This window comes from Haliotis cracherodii, unplaced genomic scaffold (assembly GCF_022045235.1).
Source record: "Haliotis cracherodii isolate W230 unplaced genomic scaffold, xgHalCrac1.p SCAF_7, whole genome shotgun sequence".
Taxonomy (NCBI): Eukaryota; Metazoa; Mollusca; class Gastropoda; order Lepetellida; family Haliotidae; genus Haliotis; species Haliotis cracherodii.
The window spans coordinates 19315903-19334089 of record NW_027266330.1 but is presented as its reverse complement, the minus strand read 5'-3'; the positions used below and the strand labels follow the sequence as shown (position 1 = coordinate 19334089).

The window sequence follows — 18187 nt, the reverse complement described above, 5'->3', positions numbered from 1 at the left end:
AGTATCCCGGTTCGCCCCGATTATGTTTCTAGGTTTGTCAGCACCATACCCGTGCTCGTGGGTTTCACCGAAGTGGTAAATTTCTGAGACCTGCATCACTTCGGGCTTTCCTCCCACATTAAGCTGACTTGCCGCGATTATAACTGGAATACTGTTCAAAGCGGCGTTAAACCAAACTCACTCTCTCCTATGAGTATCAAACATTTTCCAGAACGATCAAAATTTCCTTCAGATGTCAAATCATTGAATTGTTCATCTCCTTTTGCAGAAGGACCTTGAACAAGCAGAGAGGATGCGAGCTCACGGGGAACAGCTGATTCTAGATGACCACTACGCAGTGGACAGCATACGGCCGAAGTGCATCGAGCTGCAGAGGATGTGCCAACAGTACAAGGACCTGCTACGTCGCAGACAGGAAATACTCAGCAAGTCACATGACCTGCAAGACAGACTCGATAAGGTAGGGCATTTGCTACTCTGCATTGTGGGTTGTTGTTTAACGCTGCACACAACAGTATTTAAGTTATATGATGTCAACCTGTAAATAGGGGCGGTCGGGTAGCCTAGTGGTTAAAGCGTTAGCTCGTCACGCCGAAGACCCGGGTTCGATTCCCGACATGGGTACAATTTGTGAAGCCCATTTCTGGTGTCCCCCGCCGTGATATTGCTGGAATATTGCTAAAAGCGGCGTAAAACCATACTCACTTCACTTCACTTCAACCTGTAAATAATCAAGCGTGGACCAGATAAACAAGTGATTTCCGAGTCTGATCACCTGGTCTATTCTGTCGTCTCTTACTACTAGCATAGGTGTGAAATTGGTCAAGATATTTCATGAAATGAAGCATTGACATATGAAAGATGTTATTCTTTATGATAATGAACTAGTTTGAATAAGAAGTTTGATACCTCTATCATTGTATATACCAGTGCAATTGAAGTCTAAAGGGAGATAAGTCCAACTAATGCTTCACTCCGGTAACTGTACAACTCACATGGGTAACCTTAAGTTTGTTTGTTTATTTGTTGTTTAACGCCCCGCTTAGGAATATTCCAGCTATATGACGGCGGTATGTAATTAATCAAGTCAGGACCAGACAATCCAGTGATTGCCATCATGAGCATCAATCCACACAATTGGGATAAAATGACATGCATCAACCAAGTCAGCGAGCCTGAACACCCGATCCCGTTAGTCGCCTTTTACGACAAGCATAGTCGCCTTTTACGGCAAGCATGGGTTGCTGAAGACCTATTCTACCCCGAATCTCACAGATCTAAACCTCATGGAATAATTACATTCCAGTCTACATGAGACAATTTCATTTATAATCTATTTTAAATGTGGAGGGATAAACAGTGACATTTCTATATTCTAGGCCAACAGGTGGTGCACAAAAGGGGTGGATCTTCTGGCCAGCCAGCCAATCGATCGCTGCCAAAACCAACAGGGGGCGGAGCAAGCGTTGCAGGATGTGGAGTCATTTCTGGCTACATCCAGGGAGCTGAAGCTCAACAATCCGCGAGAGTTTCGGCAGCTGTTCGAGAGCATGATGACACCAGAAACACGGGTAAGTACTTGAACTGTTCATTTAACTGGTTATAGTTTTAGGTGTAGAGAACACCTTCCTAGGCTAGATAGATCTGTGTTGTAATAGATGAAAAACAAATTTGAGATTTTTCCGATATTTTTGTAGGGAATGGGATGGAATTGAGGCGGTTTTTTTAAGAACAGTTTCTGCATTTTCTGATGACTTGTGTGTTTACACATTCAATGTATTCAGTTTTGGTAACAGAAATTCTATGGTTCTCAAGAAAGCATGTCCTTTTTAATTCTGAAGTAAAAATTCAATACAAGAAATCTGTAAAAAGGAAAAGAAGTAGGTTAAGGAGTTAGTCTGTGTTCTGTAGTCCTATGTCCCACAGGTAGGTATGATTAGTGTTAATCAGTAAGGATAAGATATATGGATATCGACGTAGTGTCAATGTGTTGAATGTTTGATTGAAATTTGAATTAGCAAGGTTTGTTGCTCTAATTCAAAGAGACAGCCAAATGGCCTTGTGTTCCTTTAAGATTAGTTGTCATGATGGCTTTTCGAGAGTTTTTTCATGAGTAATTGTGTTCCTTTCACCAAGACGCTTCTACTGATACGGACCTCCTGGTTTGTATGGAACATGGTACAGACATTTTTCACTGGTTTTCCTTCCGTACTCATACAAGGATTAGCTTGATTAATGCATGATAGCCATTGAGTGAATCAGAGATTCGGATCATCCACAGTCTGGTGCCAAGATATTGTAAAATGAATGAAGTGTGTGCTGAAATCTGATTGGTTGAAAAAGGTTTTTAGATGGGACTGGATCCTAATAGTTTTCTGCAGGGATCCGGAAACGGTCATATGTGCCGGACATGTCCGATTGGGAATCACAAATGTCCGGTTTAAAATATTGCTTACCGGACATTTTTAACAACAAACAGGGTCCAAATAATTGATGAGCTTTATCGTATTCCTTCAGAGAATTCAGGTGAATAAACAGGTATAACAAACTTGGTCAATAAAAGTATGAAATTTGATATGAAACATCACTAAACATGATGATTTACCATTTATAAGGTATTTCCTGCTCTCCAAGGCATTGTTTTATTAAGATTACCGTGTATATTTTCTCATAAACTAAGCCGGAAATGGCAATCAGCTGTGCACACGTTTCCTCCCAATCTACAGGTGATTAAATTAAAACGTACCCAATACTACAACTTCAAAGAATTTTGATGCAATGGTCGTAAGAATTTGTATCTGAAATTATTATTTTACCAGGAATAATATATTCCAATATTGTGTTATTTTAGTTGCAGATCCTACCATATATACTTAAAATTATAAGAACCATAAGCTTAGCACTTTGGTAGGATTGTATGCAGGATATTTTTTGACGTTTGGAACGATTTTGACTAGTCTCCGTAGGGACTTTTCTGGACTTTTCACTGCGTTTGGATGCTACTTTAATATGTATCTTATTTTTTCTCAATTTGGAGTAATTGATTTGATATTAATGAGCTTGCAACATGGGAAATTTAAAAAAACTTCAAAGATAATGCAAATACCTACAAACGAACACAGACATACGGTAGAGTAGCTAAGTGGTTAAAGTGTTTGCTAGTCACACCAAAGACCAGTGTTCGATTCCCCACTTGGGTACATTGTGTGAAGCCCATTTCTGGTGTTCCCTACCATGATATTGCAGCGTAAAGCCTTACTAACTACTCGGAAATGAATAGCATTCATGAGTGATATTGCATAATAAACATGATACCGATCCTGGGTTAGAATAGGTCCTATCAATGCTTGTGGCGTCATGGATCAAGTGGTCAAGTGACATGCATGTCATACCACAACACGTAGGAAGTGATCCCTTTATCAATCACTGGCTTGTCTGGTCCACACTCCATTTTGTACTGGCCACTTTCATACAGCTGAATATTGTAGAGTATGTGATTTAACAACAAAGTAACAGACAAAACAAGTGATGTATGAATGGATTGAACAATGAACCTGATTTATTAGAGGATTTGATACAAGCCCTACAATTGAATTCTTTTGTTTGTCTTCATTTGAACATTTTCATCAGAGGTTTTTAACAGAATCATTAGAACAGAGGATGAGTAAATAAGTGACTAAATGGATGAATATATAAATGAGTGAGTGACGGGTTGAGTGACCAATTGCTTGCAACCATTTCTACAGTTGTGCAGCTATTTGCGACAGTCTGCACGTTCGCATGTTGTTGTAGCATGCCACCAGACTTGGTCCTGTGATTAGTCAGATATCTTTCATAAATATTTTATACATATTTCATGACAACTAATTTGAGATATGGATTAAGTGTTATGTCAGTCTTCAGCATTCAATGAAATAACTTGATCAATTAATGAGTAATTCTGTTTCAAGAGCATGTGAAACTTTTTCAGAGAGGTCAATTTTAGAAATAATTTGTTTTTGTTTTTTTTACGTTTACTATTTTTTGTCAAGTCAAAGTCTTTTTTTGTCTCACATGGTATTTTAAATATCGATATTCATTTGGTATTTGAAGCTGTAAATGTAAAGTATGTCATAATTGGGTTTTTTAAATTGAGGGTAGAAAGAATAAAGACAAGGCTTGTCAGAGACAAACCAGCAGGGTTTATACATTTTGGTGAATATTAAAAGATTAGCAGTTTTCTATTCAGTATGAGTATGACTGGAATAAGTTATATTGTATGCTGAATAATTGTTGTCTTGTGTGTAGTACCAAGATCACAAGTTACCGAGAGAATGCAGTTAAATATTTACAACAGTGGTAGTATGACTTGTAAAATATGCAATTTAATTGATGAGACAAACGTGATATTTGGAAAATATTCCGACTATGTGCTGTTTTGTTGACGACAAGCTTATATATGCATGGATGAGGTAAACAACCGTCACAGTGACAAGTACATGAGTTTGTTGTTGGTTCAAATTAGACACAGTAGTTATATTGAGACAATATTCATCCATAAAAAGTCGACATTTTGTTTTTTGTATCATTTGCAAAGTTTACGAGTAAAAAGTTAAATAATCAATTTAAATATTACGCCTGATGATATTTGTCATAGAAAACAATTCAAACGAAGTGAAAATTACATTTATTAACTTTGTTTAAAAAAAATGTACAGTTGTCAATATCAGGCGGTTGTGTATTACATGTAGTGATAAAATGTACACTTGTCTGTTTCAGGAGGTTTTGTATGACATGAAGTGAAATTTATGTTTGTGGATTTTGTTTTCACTAAAACGTATACTTGTCAATTTCAGGCGGTTGTGCAGCAGGTCCTGAAACGAATGGAAGATGTGCAAGGAATGTGTCAAAAGAGGAAGGAATCTCTATGCAAGATGGCCGCCCGACAATCCAGACCGATTCAGCCTGTGCATCCCGAGCCCGCCCCAAGCCCTGCCTCAACATCGTCACACCAGGTGTCGCCACTCCGTCTCGACACAACAGACTATGATCCCCATCTGAAGCGAAGAGTCTCAGGGGACAGTGCAAAGAGGAGTCCATTGTCCCTGGAGAAATCGGCTCGGGTGAGATAACAGTTGTTGTTGTAGTTTCGACATAGACAAGCCTTTACGTAAGGCCAGATATTGCATCAACATTATTTTGATTCCATCACAATTAAAAGGGGATGGAATCAGAATATCCCCAAATCATGAGTTGTTCAGGTCAAAATGGAGCAGTCATGAGTTGTCTCCCTTTACCTTCTACAATTTGTATGGATGGGACTTGACTCAGATCTGTGAAACGTTTTTAAACTTGGGTTTGGCATCTAGTCACATGTATAAAGTCATCATGTCGAGTGATGTTGCCGATTACATTCTTACTTTGTAGAAGTTAACTGTCATGTCATGTGAACAAGATATGTTCGAATTACAGCACTGACATATACATAATAGAAGCATTTGCAAAGAATCTTACAACACTACTGCAAAGGACTTTGAGTTAGTGGGTTGAATCTTGCTGCTCCTCTGAACAGTACTTCGGTGTATTCACAGTATAAAAACTTAATGTTTGAAGAAAGCTGATGAGGCATGACATACCAGTTGGTGAAACTCATGTGGTGCTGGCGTACAACGAACCATAATCGGGGCAAATTTGGGATTGGATGACCAGCTGATCCTGACCTTCCTAAGGGTGACAACTCTGAAGAGGTGGTGTCGTCATGGCACAGAAGCTGGAAGTGTGAACAGATGTATGTTATTTGAGGAGAAATCAGTGATTGGAACCTATGACCAGATGATCCTGACACAGCTAAGGGAGGCAACTCTGTAATCATGGCACGGAACCTGGAAGTGTGAACAGATGTATGTAATTTGAGGAGAAATCAGTGATTGGAACCTATGACCAGATGATCCTGATGCAGATAAGGGAGGCAACTCTGTAATCATGGCACGGAACCTGGAAATGTGAACAAATGTAAATAATTTGAGGAACCAATGGGAGGACACGGCAATGGGAGGCAATTCAGAAGAGGTTGTTTAATCATGGCACAAAACCTGGTTCTGAGAATGCTACAGGACGTTAAGATGGACTTTGAAATAGAGGAATACTGGACAGACATTTGTCAGTGCTCTGTAGCAATTCCTTGAAAATGCAACTGAAAAATGTCATTGACACACACGTTGAAAATGTTTCAAAACATTTGTACAGTGTTAAGATTATCATTGAACAATAGCTGCAATGCAAGAATGTAGAAATTATATATTACAGTGTGTTAATATGTTATATACTTTCATATTGGACCTTCCTGCAAGAAATATAAAATTTGTAGATCTGCAGGAAGCTGAACATTTTTGTTTTATTATTTTGATTTTCTATATTTTGTTTGGTACCAAATTATTGTTATGAAGTAGTGAACCTTACCATTTTACACTATGTGTCTTGCTTGTATATTGAGAACAGACATGATACGATCATTGTGTCATGATATTGTTACAAATCACCATTTTGTTGTTTGAGTTTGATTTTGACTGATTTGGAAGCCAACCATTTATACATTTCCATCAAATAAACCATCAAAAGATCTACAGCTTGTGCTTTTTGTTGCAAACGAGCAAAGGGAGATAACTCCAAAAATATATCTTGCTGGAGAATCCAGAGGTTAAAAAATAAGCTACAGCGTGACACCTTAGTTACCCTCATCTTCATACCATCGCCGCCACCAGTGTGCAAGCAGCCATTACAAGAATCTTGAAACTTTTCTCCCTAGCCCCAAATATCGTGACACTCATATTTTTGCATGTGTCTTTGGGAATGTCATTCTAGTGAATTGGGAAAAATACTAACTTGCTATTTCCCAGATTAGTTTACGTTTGCTTGTTTCTTAAAATCAGATTTTTTGAGATTGCAGATTAATGGTAAGCACCTAGCTTCCATAATCACTGCATAAAGTTGAAACAAAATAGAAATTCAAATTGACAAAATAACATAACTAGGGAGGAGTATTCAGCATCACGACAGTCCTCAAGTTTTTGTGAACGTAGCAGTGTGTCGGTTGTCAGATCAACGCCATGCTAAGCTATGTCTTATTTGGGATAGGGCAGTCGGGTAGCCTAGTGGTGAAAGCGTTCGCTTGTCACGCTGAAGACCCAAGTTCGATTCCCGACATTGGTACAATGTGTGAAGCCCATTTCTGGTGTCCCCTGTCATGATATTGCTTGAATATTTCTAAAAGTGGCATAAAACCATACTCACTCACTCACTTATTTGGGATAATACCAGCTATATATGAAACTTGATAACACCAGCTATATCTGAATGAGATAACACTGGTTATGCCTGAAGTGTGATAACACTAGCTATGTATTATTTGGGATAATACCAGCAATATATGAAGTTGGATAACACCAGCTGTATCTGAAGTAGGATAACACCAGCTGTATCTGAAGTGGGATAACACCAACTGTATTTGAAGTCGGATAACACCAGCTGTATCTGAAGTCGGATAACAGCAGCTGTAGCTGAATGAGATAACACTGGTTATGCCTGAAGTGTGATAACACCAGCTGTATCTGAAGTCGGGTAACACCAGCTAAGTCTGAAATGGGAAAACACCAGCTGTATCTGAAATGGGATAACACCAGCTGTATCTGAAGTGTGATAACACCAACTGTATTTGAAGTGGGATAACACCAGCGGTATCTGAAGTGGGATAACACCAGCTGTATCTGAAATGGGATAACACAAGTTGGATCTGAAGTGGGATGTCCGAGCATTAAAAATGTTCTCCCTCTACATATGTTCTGTTGGAATCAATATACCTGAAGTTTGGTTCCTGTGGAACAATATTCACGGGAAAGGAAAATCCACAGGAAAAAAAACTCTTGGTACATTGAAGCCATCAGATCAAATGTTCAGGGGGAACATGTGTTTGGTTGACAGTTATTTCTACAACAGCAACAGGTTGACAAATCTGTTTATTGTAGAAATGGGTTGACAATTCTGTGTTAATTGTAGAATTTGGTTGATAATTCTGTGTTTATTGTAGAATTGGGTTGACAATTCTGTGTTTATTGTAGAATTGGGTTGACAATTCTGTGTTAATTGTAGGATTTGGTTGACAATTCTGTGTTTATTTAGAATTGGATTGACAATTCTGTGTTAACTGTAGAATTGGGTTGACAATTCTGTGTTTATGGTAAAATTGGGTTGACAGTTCTGTGTTTATTGTAGAATTGGGTTGACAATTCTGTGTTTATTGTAGAATTGGGTTGACAATTCTGTGTCTATTGCAGCATCGTGTTGACAAGAGTGAGATCCAGCACCCTGCACATCTGAGTTTGTCTGGTGACCGTAGCAACGCCAGCAGTGTCAGCAGTAGCAGCTTGACGGTGTCGGACATGTCGACAACAGACTCGCACAACCAGCGCAGCTCCTACTCCTCCATGTCTGTTTCATCACTGTCAGAAATAGACACGTTACAAGCAAAACAAAGGTCAGCAATACAATGCAGTATTTTAAACATATTTTCATTCAGAGTTACTATTTTGTAGTCATCTTTATTGATTGCTAGAGCAACATTTAAAAAATCCTTGTTGCTGATTGTCCAAAAATAGTCCCATCCAAAGTTTTTGAAAAATGTTTGCATTTTAAATTATGTTGTGATTCCACATTTTTTTCCACTAGGAAGTTCACTTTTTGATGTAACCCTTCTTGATGACCAGCAACAATAATGGCCACACAACCATACTCTCTATATCATTGTTTTCATTTGGCACATGGTGATTTCAGTTTGGACTTGTTGGGAAATTTAAATGAAAAGTTAATAACCTTTCAATGTACCTACCCTTTTTTATTATGAGATGAGAAATAAATTATGTGACTTTATATTAGTAATGTTTTAACAAAAGGATATTTTTATGCATAGGTAAATATATTTCTTAAAATATTGGTTATTTACTATAGTTCAGCTATTATAATGTGGATGGTACTAGAGTTTAAAGATTTAATCATATTACCTCAACAGTATCTGGAAATGAGTCATTAATTATTTTAAAATATAATTTGAAAGCATATGTTTTCTCAGCAGTGGTGTCGTAAATAAGGGGAGATAACTCTAGTCAAATATATAATGATATCTGGATATGTGTGTATTTATGTTGCACACACAAGTTGATGATGATGGTTTTGATTGCTTCAAATATTTTTTTCTTTTATTAACTTACAGGCATGTAATGAATGAACTTATCGAGACAGAAAACACGTATGTTGGAGAGCTTCGAGAAATTTTAAAAGTAAGTACTTGTTGATAATTCACTGTGAAATTCCCTGATAACTGGTCCTACATTTACATTTTATTGGTCCGACATATACTTACTAATGGGGATCTATAGCTGTACACATTTAATGTAGAGAGTTGTTACCCTTTGCATGACAGGATCTGTTGACAGTGGGTTCCAGTCCCAGATTCAATCTGATTATGAATTGCTGTGTACACAATACCGTGTTGCTTTTGCCATGATGGTAAATGTCTAAGAATTGCACAACAACAAAATTAAATGGCATGGTATTATTTGAATAGTTATATAATCATCATTAAAACCAACTCCAGATTCAGGGGCAGTGGGATAGCCTAGTGGTTGAGGCGTTCACTTGTCAAGCTGACCCATGAAGATCCGGGTTAGAATAAGTCTTCCGCAACCCATGCTTGACATAAAAGGCGACTATACTTGTCTTAAGAGGCGACTAACGGGATCGGGTGGTCAGGCTTGCTGGCTTGGTTGATGCATGTCATCAATCCCAATTGCGTGGATTGATATTCATGATGTCAATCACTGTATTGTCTGGTCCAGACCCGATTATTTACAGACTGCCATAATATAGCTGGAATATTGCTGAATGCGGTGTTAAACAACAAAGAACAAAAAAAAAAAGAACTTGTCAAGCTGATGATCGGGGTTTGACTCCCCACATGGGTACAATTTCGTATATGTAACCGAAGTTGTGATTGTACTAGATTTCAATTAACCCAGATACTTCTGCTCATTGTTTCTTTTTATTTTGTTCATCTTCCTTTATTGTTAAACATGTAATTAGTGATTATCTAATTGTTTTTAGGGTTATTATGAAGAAATGGACAGTCGGACAATGCAGCATTTAATACCGGCAGAGTTGGTGGGCAACAGACATATTCTGTTTGGAAACCTTGAACAGATATGCAAGTTTCATCAAGAGTAAGCATTATTTACTTATTACTTTTTGATGAAGTTAAGATATTCCTCCTCGGTTTTGGTTGTAAATGTAAACCCCAAGCTTGAGGATTTACATTTCCAACCAAAACTGAAGAGGAGTGTTTAACTTACTTATGAACCATCTAAATTCAAGAAATTACCAGTAAGAATAAAAAAACATTGTGATACTGTATATTAGTAAAACAATACAGTAGTTGCGCTATAAAACAAATTCAATGACAATACCATGTGCAGCATGCAGACAACTGAAGTCAGGACATGTAAGATTGAACACACTTCTTCACCTGCCCCTGTGGCTCAGTGGGAATACAGAGCGTTATGATACCGAACTTGACATGTGAGGTTGCAGTTTCGGTTCACATCATGGAATTCTCATGTAAAGAAATCGTGACTTTTAACCAATAAAAAGTCATGTCATTGTTATTGTTGCAGACATTTCTTGAAAGAGTTAACAGATTGTCGAGAGGAACCAGCCAAGATGGGAAAGTGTTTTGTAAATAGGGTAAGTTGACCTAAATCAACCATGTGTATGAGTTAAGTGCTAAAACCATCATCAGTGTGTAAATTAACTGTTCAATATTTTGAACAAGAGGACTCTAACATTTATCAGTATTGCCAGCATATATGAATGTAATTTTTGTAAATTAGTGTTAATTTTGTAAATGAGCTGTTCTTTTATTTTCCACAAAAGATTCTAAAAGTGAATTATTACCAGCTAAGATGAGGATGTATTTTTGTGAAATAATGGAATGATTAAAGGTGTGTAGTGACCGACTTTGCTTGTAAGCTTTAAGTTCAAATTTACCTCACAATTTCATATTTTGGTTTTTAGTTCCGAATGATGTTAAGGGTGTGAAATTCCTTGTATTTTGGTACCGATGGCACAGTTAATATCATATGGCCTGGTCAAAATAACAACACATTTCTTGAAAAGCACATTTCGAAATTGTTTTCTGAAAAATAGTACATTATGGTAAATGAATTTCCCTTCACACAAATATACGTGACAGACACATTGGAAAATGATGAGCATGCATGTGAACATTAGTAGTGCATGATTAAATTTAATTTCACAATTATTTTTGAGTATGCAGTAATGAAAATGAAAAAAATGTTTCTCAGTCTCAGTCTGAAAGGATACAAGGCAAACTTTCAAAATTACAACAAAGTGACATTCAACAAGAGAGATGATTGATCAAGGCTATTCTTTCCTACATTGTCTTGGCACACAATAGTTCCAAAGGGCACACCTACATCTTTATGCGTGCCAAGTGGCACACGTGAAAAAAATATAAATCTCTCCCTTGTTTGTTTCACAGAAAGAAGAATTTCAAATGTACAGCATTTACTGTCAGAACAAGCCCAAGTCTGAGAATCTCCGAATCAAGATTGGGGACGGCAACTCATTCTTCAAGGTGAGCTACAGAACATGGACTGGAACTTGAACCTTCTACAATGGGGATCAGGTGTCCACAATGGCCGTTTAGGGGCTGGATTGATGATGTGATATTTGACATATAAAACCGCCTGCTGTGATGATGATGATGCTGCTGCTGATGTTGTTGATCATTGATGATCATCATCAATCATGAATTGCGCAATTGTGCTAAGACCATATACCACCATCGTGTTTCCATTACCAAGCAATAAATGGGTACCAAGTAGGAAGCCATCGCGAGTGATTAAAAATTCTGTGCATATCAGTTGCAGCAATACTCTCCCCAGGGAGATGAGGAAGGACTTTTGACTGTTGTGAATCTTGTTTTGTTGTATGATCTGGCATCAGTCAACAGGGTTTGCGTGACATGATTGTTATCTCTGAATGTTTATTCTATTTTCTTATTGTGTGTTGACATGTCATGCAGACTGAATGTATTTTTTTCTACAACAGGAGTGTCAGAGGCGCCTAGGTCACAAGCTTCCTTTGGGGGCCTACCTCTTGAAACCCATTCAAAGAATCACTAAATATCAGCTACTCATTAAGGTATGTTCAATTTGTCCTCTTTATTTGAAAACATTTTTAGTCAGTGCCTAACCTTTGTATATATTTTTCAGCAGCTCATTTAAAAAATATTGTGATGTAGCATATTTAAAGTACGAAAAGATAATAATCAATATCAACGCAACAGGCAGTGAGAAGTAAGTGTTGGGCAATCTATGCTTAACAATGACTTGACTCAGGTCAAGTGGCTTTCAAAGCTAATTAGCTAATTTGATTGAAGTTACTCAACACCCGATTAGTCCTACAGAAGATGTGCAGAGCTTGGGAGTGGGGATTGACACCAAGCTCAGAAGCATAGCTTGTGTTGATAGATACAGAAGTAAGTTCTGATTGTGTGTTGCAGGAGATGCTGAGATTTACAGGAGAGAATCAGGAGTTAGAGTCCCAACTACAGGGCGCCCTGGACACCGTCCTGAGCGTGCTCCGATACCTCAACGACAGCATGCATCAGGTGTCCATCGTGGGCTTCTCGGTAGGCAGACTTACTGAGCTAATGTTATCTTGAAGTTTAGTGATACATGCAGATTACATCAGAAAGCATGCTAATGATCTATGTTATTGCATTTAGTCTCAGAAATAAAAAATATTTTTGGTGAAACTGCCTTTTTAATATTATAGAATAGAGACCAGCAAAGTAAAGAAATCTAGACTTGACAAAGTATTGTATACTTGCTTAGGAAACTTTTGAAAAACTTTCCCCTTTGACACACTTGAGGGGCGGTTGGGTAGCCTTGTGGTTAAAGTGTTCGCTCTTCGAGCTGAAGGCCCAGGTTCGATTCCCTACATGGGTACAATAGGTGTAGCCTATTTCTGGTGTTCCGTGCCAAGATATTGCTGAAGTGGTGTAAAACCATATTCACTCACTGACTCACCCAAAGGAGGTCACTGACACACAGACAGACATGTGTTCAGGTGCAGAGAATGGCATGATGGTAGCTAGACTGCATCGTGATGTTTTGAAACTTCACATCCCAGACTATGCACAGCTGTACAGATTTTCTAAGATTAATGAGAAAATTTTATCTCTTTCAGAAACTGCATTTCTTTTAAAATAGAAAGTCTTTATCAATTCAACATTATTTTATGTATCACAATACAAATGTTAACATTGCTCTTGTGTCAGGAAACTTCAGTAACTCTCATTTAACCATTTCAGGAAAATTTGTCAGAACAAGGGAGACTAATCATGCATGGCAGTTTTAGTGTATGGACAGAACACAAGAAAGACAAGATCAAAGATTTGCGGTTCAAACCCATGCACAGACACTTGTTTTTGTATGAAAGAGCATTAATATTGTGTAAGAAAAGAGAGGAAAACCACAGCGGAGATGATGCAGTGTACAGCTTTAAGAAAAAATTAAAGGTAATTTAAAAAATATGAATTTCCAAAGAAAATAGCTCTTTTAAAATGTATTTGCAGTAGATCTTAACAAAGAGAAAAAGCACTTGAAGAAGACATGATAGATGCAGTTTGATATTGAGGAAAACCAAATTATTATTGAAACAATTATTGTTAACATTACTAAACTATATTTCAGGAAATGGTATATTTCAAACGAATGTTTAAGTGACTGATTTGCCAATAATGGTACTGGAATGGTGCCTTCTGTTATTCTGGATTTATGTTTTGGAAATTGGTTGTTTTTATTTTCATAGGAATAAGAAAATATTAATGACAAATTTTATTTGCATCTTCGTAATTCAGAAGGATCACAATAAAACAATCAGGATGTATATTGAATGTTTATCAATATTCCGGAAATAATATGGCGAGCACAATATTCCCCACTTTTTCACGATGTTTTCTCTCTGTAGTTATCACAAGTGGGTCTGACAGAGAACATCAAGGGAGACAAAAAGAAGTTTGAACTGTGGCTTCGAGGTCGGGAGGAGGTGTACATCATTCAGGTCAGTGAAAGACGACCAGTCAGACAAGTCCCTCAGACATATATTTGCCTGGTATTCACACCCATCTGTGTGGGACAGGATTTCAAAATATGACAAGAAGAATTAAACCAAAACATGGAATGAAGAAAGAGGGTGTCGTGAGAAGATCGGGACTAGTAGCCATGTTTATGAATTGATTGAAAAGCTGAGAACTGAATGAAACCTGTGGTGAAAACATTTTAAGTATTGAATAAATATTTTTAATGGAGTGTCCTTGTACTCTCTTGAAAAGGTTGTTATTAATAGGGGTCTAAATGTACACTGAAATCTACTCTTAGATTTCATTTTAATTTAATTAATTAATTCACTTTTAATTAATTAATTCACTTTTAATTTTCATCAAAGAATCAGTAAGTCCTGCATCACATTAAGATGACATGAAATGTTTTTAATATTGCTCTCAGCGGAGTTTCTCAATCACTCACCATTATCTGTGTTTCCAGGCCCCTACGATGGATGTGAAGGACACATGGATCAAAGAAGTGAAGAAAGTCTTGCTGAATCAGTTTGATCAGATTAAAAGTAAGTTTAGCAAATAAATATTTCCCAAAATAGCAAAACTATTTCCATAATTATAAGAAAGTTTCTACTTGAAGCAGAATCCATCCTCCGCTTCAATCTAATTAAAATAAGATTTAAGTTATCGCTACCGCTAAACAAACATCTGAGGACATCCCATTACGGGTCACCACAGACCGACCTTGCGCGAACTTTGACTGATCAATGGAATGACCAATCTGAAGGCAGCTTTCTCGTTCTTTACGGCACTAATTTCAAATTGGCGTCTACACTTCGCCACATATTTTGACAAATTCTCGATTACAAATTTGAAACCTAAACAAAAGAACATTCTGGAATGGCTAATAGATGGTCTAGATTGTATGGATTCTGTAGTTTAACCCGTAACTATCGTTCGGAATACCCCGTGTTGAAGTTTTCGAGGTTGTATGATTAGAAGGCACATTCCGACTGTCACTTTCATGATCTGGTAAGCAATGCTCTGATTGGTAGGATGAAAGGTCGTTCTGACGTGACCCCTAATGGGATGTCTTCAGAACTTTGTTTAGCGGTAGCGAGAACTAAGGTCTGATTTTAATGAGATTGTCCTAAGATTCCAGTCGTTTCTTTATGAGTCACTTTCAAATAGTTATGATACCAGGGTGCCATTGTACAAAGGGATCTTAGCGCTAAGGTGATCATAACTCCCATACCTTCACATAGATTTATGACAGTCATAGCGCTAAGGTTGTTTTGAACAATGGCACCCAGGTGTTTGCAAAATTGTGCGAGTAAGCTGACCCACCGGTTTCACCCATCACAAACACATGCAAGGGCAAGTCCATAGTTCACCTAAAATAAACATGGACACGAGACATGACTGAAATGCTGTTCCAAGTGGCACTTGTGAATAAATATTCTGTATATTTTCAGCACATCATTCTCACCATCAGAAATCTCAGGAAGATCTATCAAGTCACCGGCGACACCCTTCAGACACTCCACACAGGTACAAAAGTGAATCCTCCCCATCTTCACTGCCATATGTCAAATACAGACAAACCATGCAAGGAGCATCATGCAGTAAAACCTTTTTTGCCTATGCAAAATTAACATATTTTTTCAGATTGTATTATAAGGAATATTTTTACCAATGTTTTTAGTCTTGACAACTGGAAATCTCAACAATCATTCAACAACAACCCTACAGTGCCAATTGGTCTTGGGATGGTGTCTCCAATAGAGTCCCCGACAAGTCCCCCTGACTTTGTGGAGGATGATGGTGGCTGGTCAAGTGGGGAGTTTTCTAACTCAGATGAGGATGAATACATCCCCAAGATTGAGGTAGGTTGTTTGAATGTGCTGCCTCCAGGTTAGAATTAGAGTCAAATGAGGTTAATGGACTTCATGGACCGGGTTGTCAGGCTTGGTGACATCTTGATAGCATGTCAGTGTGCATCTTCCCGAGGCAAAGGAGTTAACCGACTGTAAAAGTCCAGTTTCCACACTTGCCGAACTAGGCTGGTATTATGGAGTTACATTTTGGCTGGAATAACGAGTCTTTGCATAGTCCAATCAAAATCGTGCACCGAAATTGAAATCCGGTTCTTAAACTGTCGTGCAGATTTCGGTCGATTGCAGGATTTGCAAAGAATGTGCACCGCCAACTCGTTGTCAACAGATATTTTCCAAGTCTTTTCATGATTTTAATCAAGGTGCTCACTTGATTTGATGCATTTCGCAATGTAAGACCCGTTTTATCACAATATAGATCTTGATTATCGATCAGATCGTCCTGACTCGGCGATACCATTTTGTGTGAAGCAAACGAAAGAGATACGAGAGGTGGAATCTGATTGGTCCATAGGAGAGGTTTAGAAGGGACATAACTGGTAATAGCCACTGGTGGCGCTACGATCGAGCCCAGTAATTCCAGCCTAGTTTGGCAAGAGTGGAAACTGGACTTTTAAAGTCCGTTAACTCTCTTCCCTCGGGAAGATGGTCAGTGTGCCCTGGAGTCCATTCAGGAAACCGACAATACTCACAGGTACTTCTCTGACCATCTTCCCGATGCATGCTACATAACTGACTATATGAGTCCAGTGTCCACCCCTGCAGAGCTAGGCTGGAATCTCTGGGCTCGATCGTAGTGCCACCAGTGGTTGTTATGAGTTATGTCCCTTCTATGTCCCTCCTACTGACCAATCAGATGACACCTCTCATATCACTTGCATTTTCTTCAAACAAAATGTCGGTGCCCATTGAAGATGATCTGATCGATAATTAAGATCTATATTGTAATAAAACAGATCTTAGGATCACATTATGGAACAGAGCCTTGACTTACTCTTATTATCTAAGGCTTTAAAAAATACAAGAATTGGTTCTCAGGCAATGACTTTTGAAAGTATCATGCGGGTAGGTGGGCCTGTGGGCAGGCAGGAAGTGTCTTTTTGTTTTGGTTGTTCAAACTAGTATGTAACCTATTTGGTTTACAGATATGTAACAAAATAAACAGTTGTGTACAATCAACCTGGGAAAGGGCCTCCCTACAGTAATGTATTCCTTGATGAGTAAAATACTGGAATACAGTATTGGACTACCGTTGGACATGGATTATTTAAGGATTATTTTTTTTTAAATGGAAATATAAACGAAATGTGTGGTAAACTTTATGATGACACAGATGGTGCCTGAGAACCAAGTCCATTATTGTTTATAGCCTAATAGGCAGTAAATACTCAAAGTGATGAATATGTTATGTATTTGTTCACAGCCTTCGTACCGCGAGCACTTTGTGTCCCTGGGGGACTACTTCCCAGTGGACCAGAATGAGCTGGGTCTACATGAGGGGGACCTGGTGGAGGTCCTGAGGGTGGGGACCAATGGATGGTGGTATGCCAAGCACCTGACATCATACCTGGAGGGCTGGGTCCCGTCAACGTACCTGGAGACAACACGGCGCGCGCTGCCGTCAGATTCAAGCACAGGTTAGTATGGATGTCTATGTGGTGGGCCAATAGCCTGTAAAGAAAAGTAATGGGCAATTACAGATGATCAATCATGTTAGCAGCATGGCATTCATCATCTTCCTGAGGCAAGAGAGTTAACTGACTTTAAAGTCCAGTTTCCACACTTGCCGAACTTGGCTGGAATTACTGGGCTCGATCGTAGCGCCACCACTGGCTATTACGAGTTATGTTCTTTCTATGCCTCTCCTATTGACCAATCAGATTCAACCTCTCGTATCACATGCATTTGTTTCAAACAAAACGGTGGCGCCCAGTCAAGATGATCTGATTAATAATCAAAATCTATATTGTGATAAAACGAGTCTTACATCGCAATGTGCATCAAATCACGTGAGCACCTTGATTAAAAACATGAAAAGATTCTGAAAATATCTGTTGACAACGAGTTAGCGGTGCACATGCTTTGCAAATCCTGCAGTCGACCAAAATCTGCATGACACTTT

The 18187-nt window shown here is 38.3% G+C and overlaps 1 protein-coding gene across 3 annotated transcripts in view; it reads left to right on the top strand.

Annotated features, from left to right (window-relative positions):
* Nucleotides 1–18187, top strand: part of LOC139447303 (guanine nucleotide exchange factor DBS-like) — a 146940-nt gene that overhangs the window by 116134 nt on the left and 12619 nt on the right. For all 3 annotated transcript variants that reach the window (XM_071228601.1, XM_071228599.1, XM_071228600.1), the window contains exons 10-25: nucleotides 269–460; nucleotides 1380–1571; nucleotides 4836–5102; nucleotides 8310–8509; nucleotides 9242–9308; nucleotides 10132–10247; nucleotides 10698–10767; nucleotides 11585–11680; nucleotides 12157–12249; nucleotides 12611–12739; nucleotides 13424–13630; nucleotides 14083–14175; nucleotides 14658–14736; nucleotides 15646–15721; nucleotides 15876–16056; nucleotides 17489–17702. In XM_071228601.1, coding sequence (XP_071084702.1) covers nucleotides 269–460; nucleotides 1380–1571; nucleotides 4836–5102; nucleotides 8310–8509; nucleotides 9242–9308; nucleotides 10132–10247; nucleotides 10698–10767; nucleotides 11585–11680; nucleotides 12157–12249; nucleotides 12611–12739; nucleotides 13424–13630; nucleotides 14083–14175; nucleotides 14658–14736; nucleotides 15646–15721; nucleotides 15876–16056; nucleotides 17489–17702 — 2272 coding nt within the window. The remainder of the gene's footprint in view (nucleotides 1–268; nucleotides 461–1379; nucleotides 1572–4835; nucleotides 5103–8309; nucleotides 8510–9241; nucleotides 9309–10131; nucleotides 10248–10697; nucleotides 10768–11584; nucleotides 11681–12156; nucleotides 12250–12610; nucleotides 12740–13423; nucleotides 13631–14082; nucleotides 14176–14657; nucleotides 14737–15645; nucleotides 15722–15875; nucleotides 16057–17488; nucleotides 17703–18187) is intronic.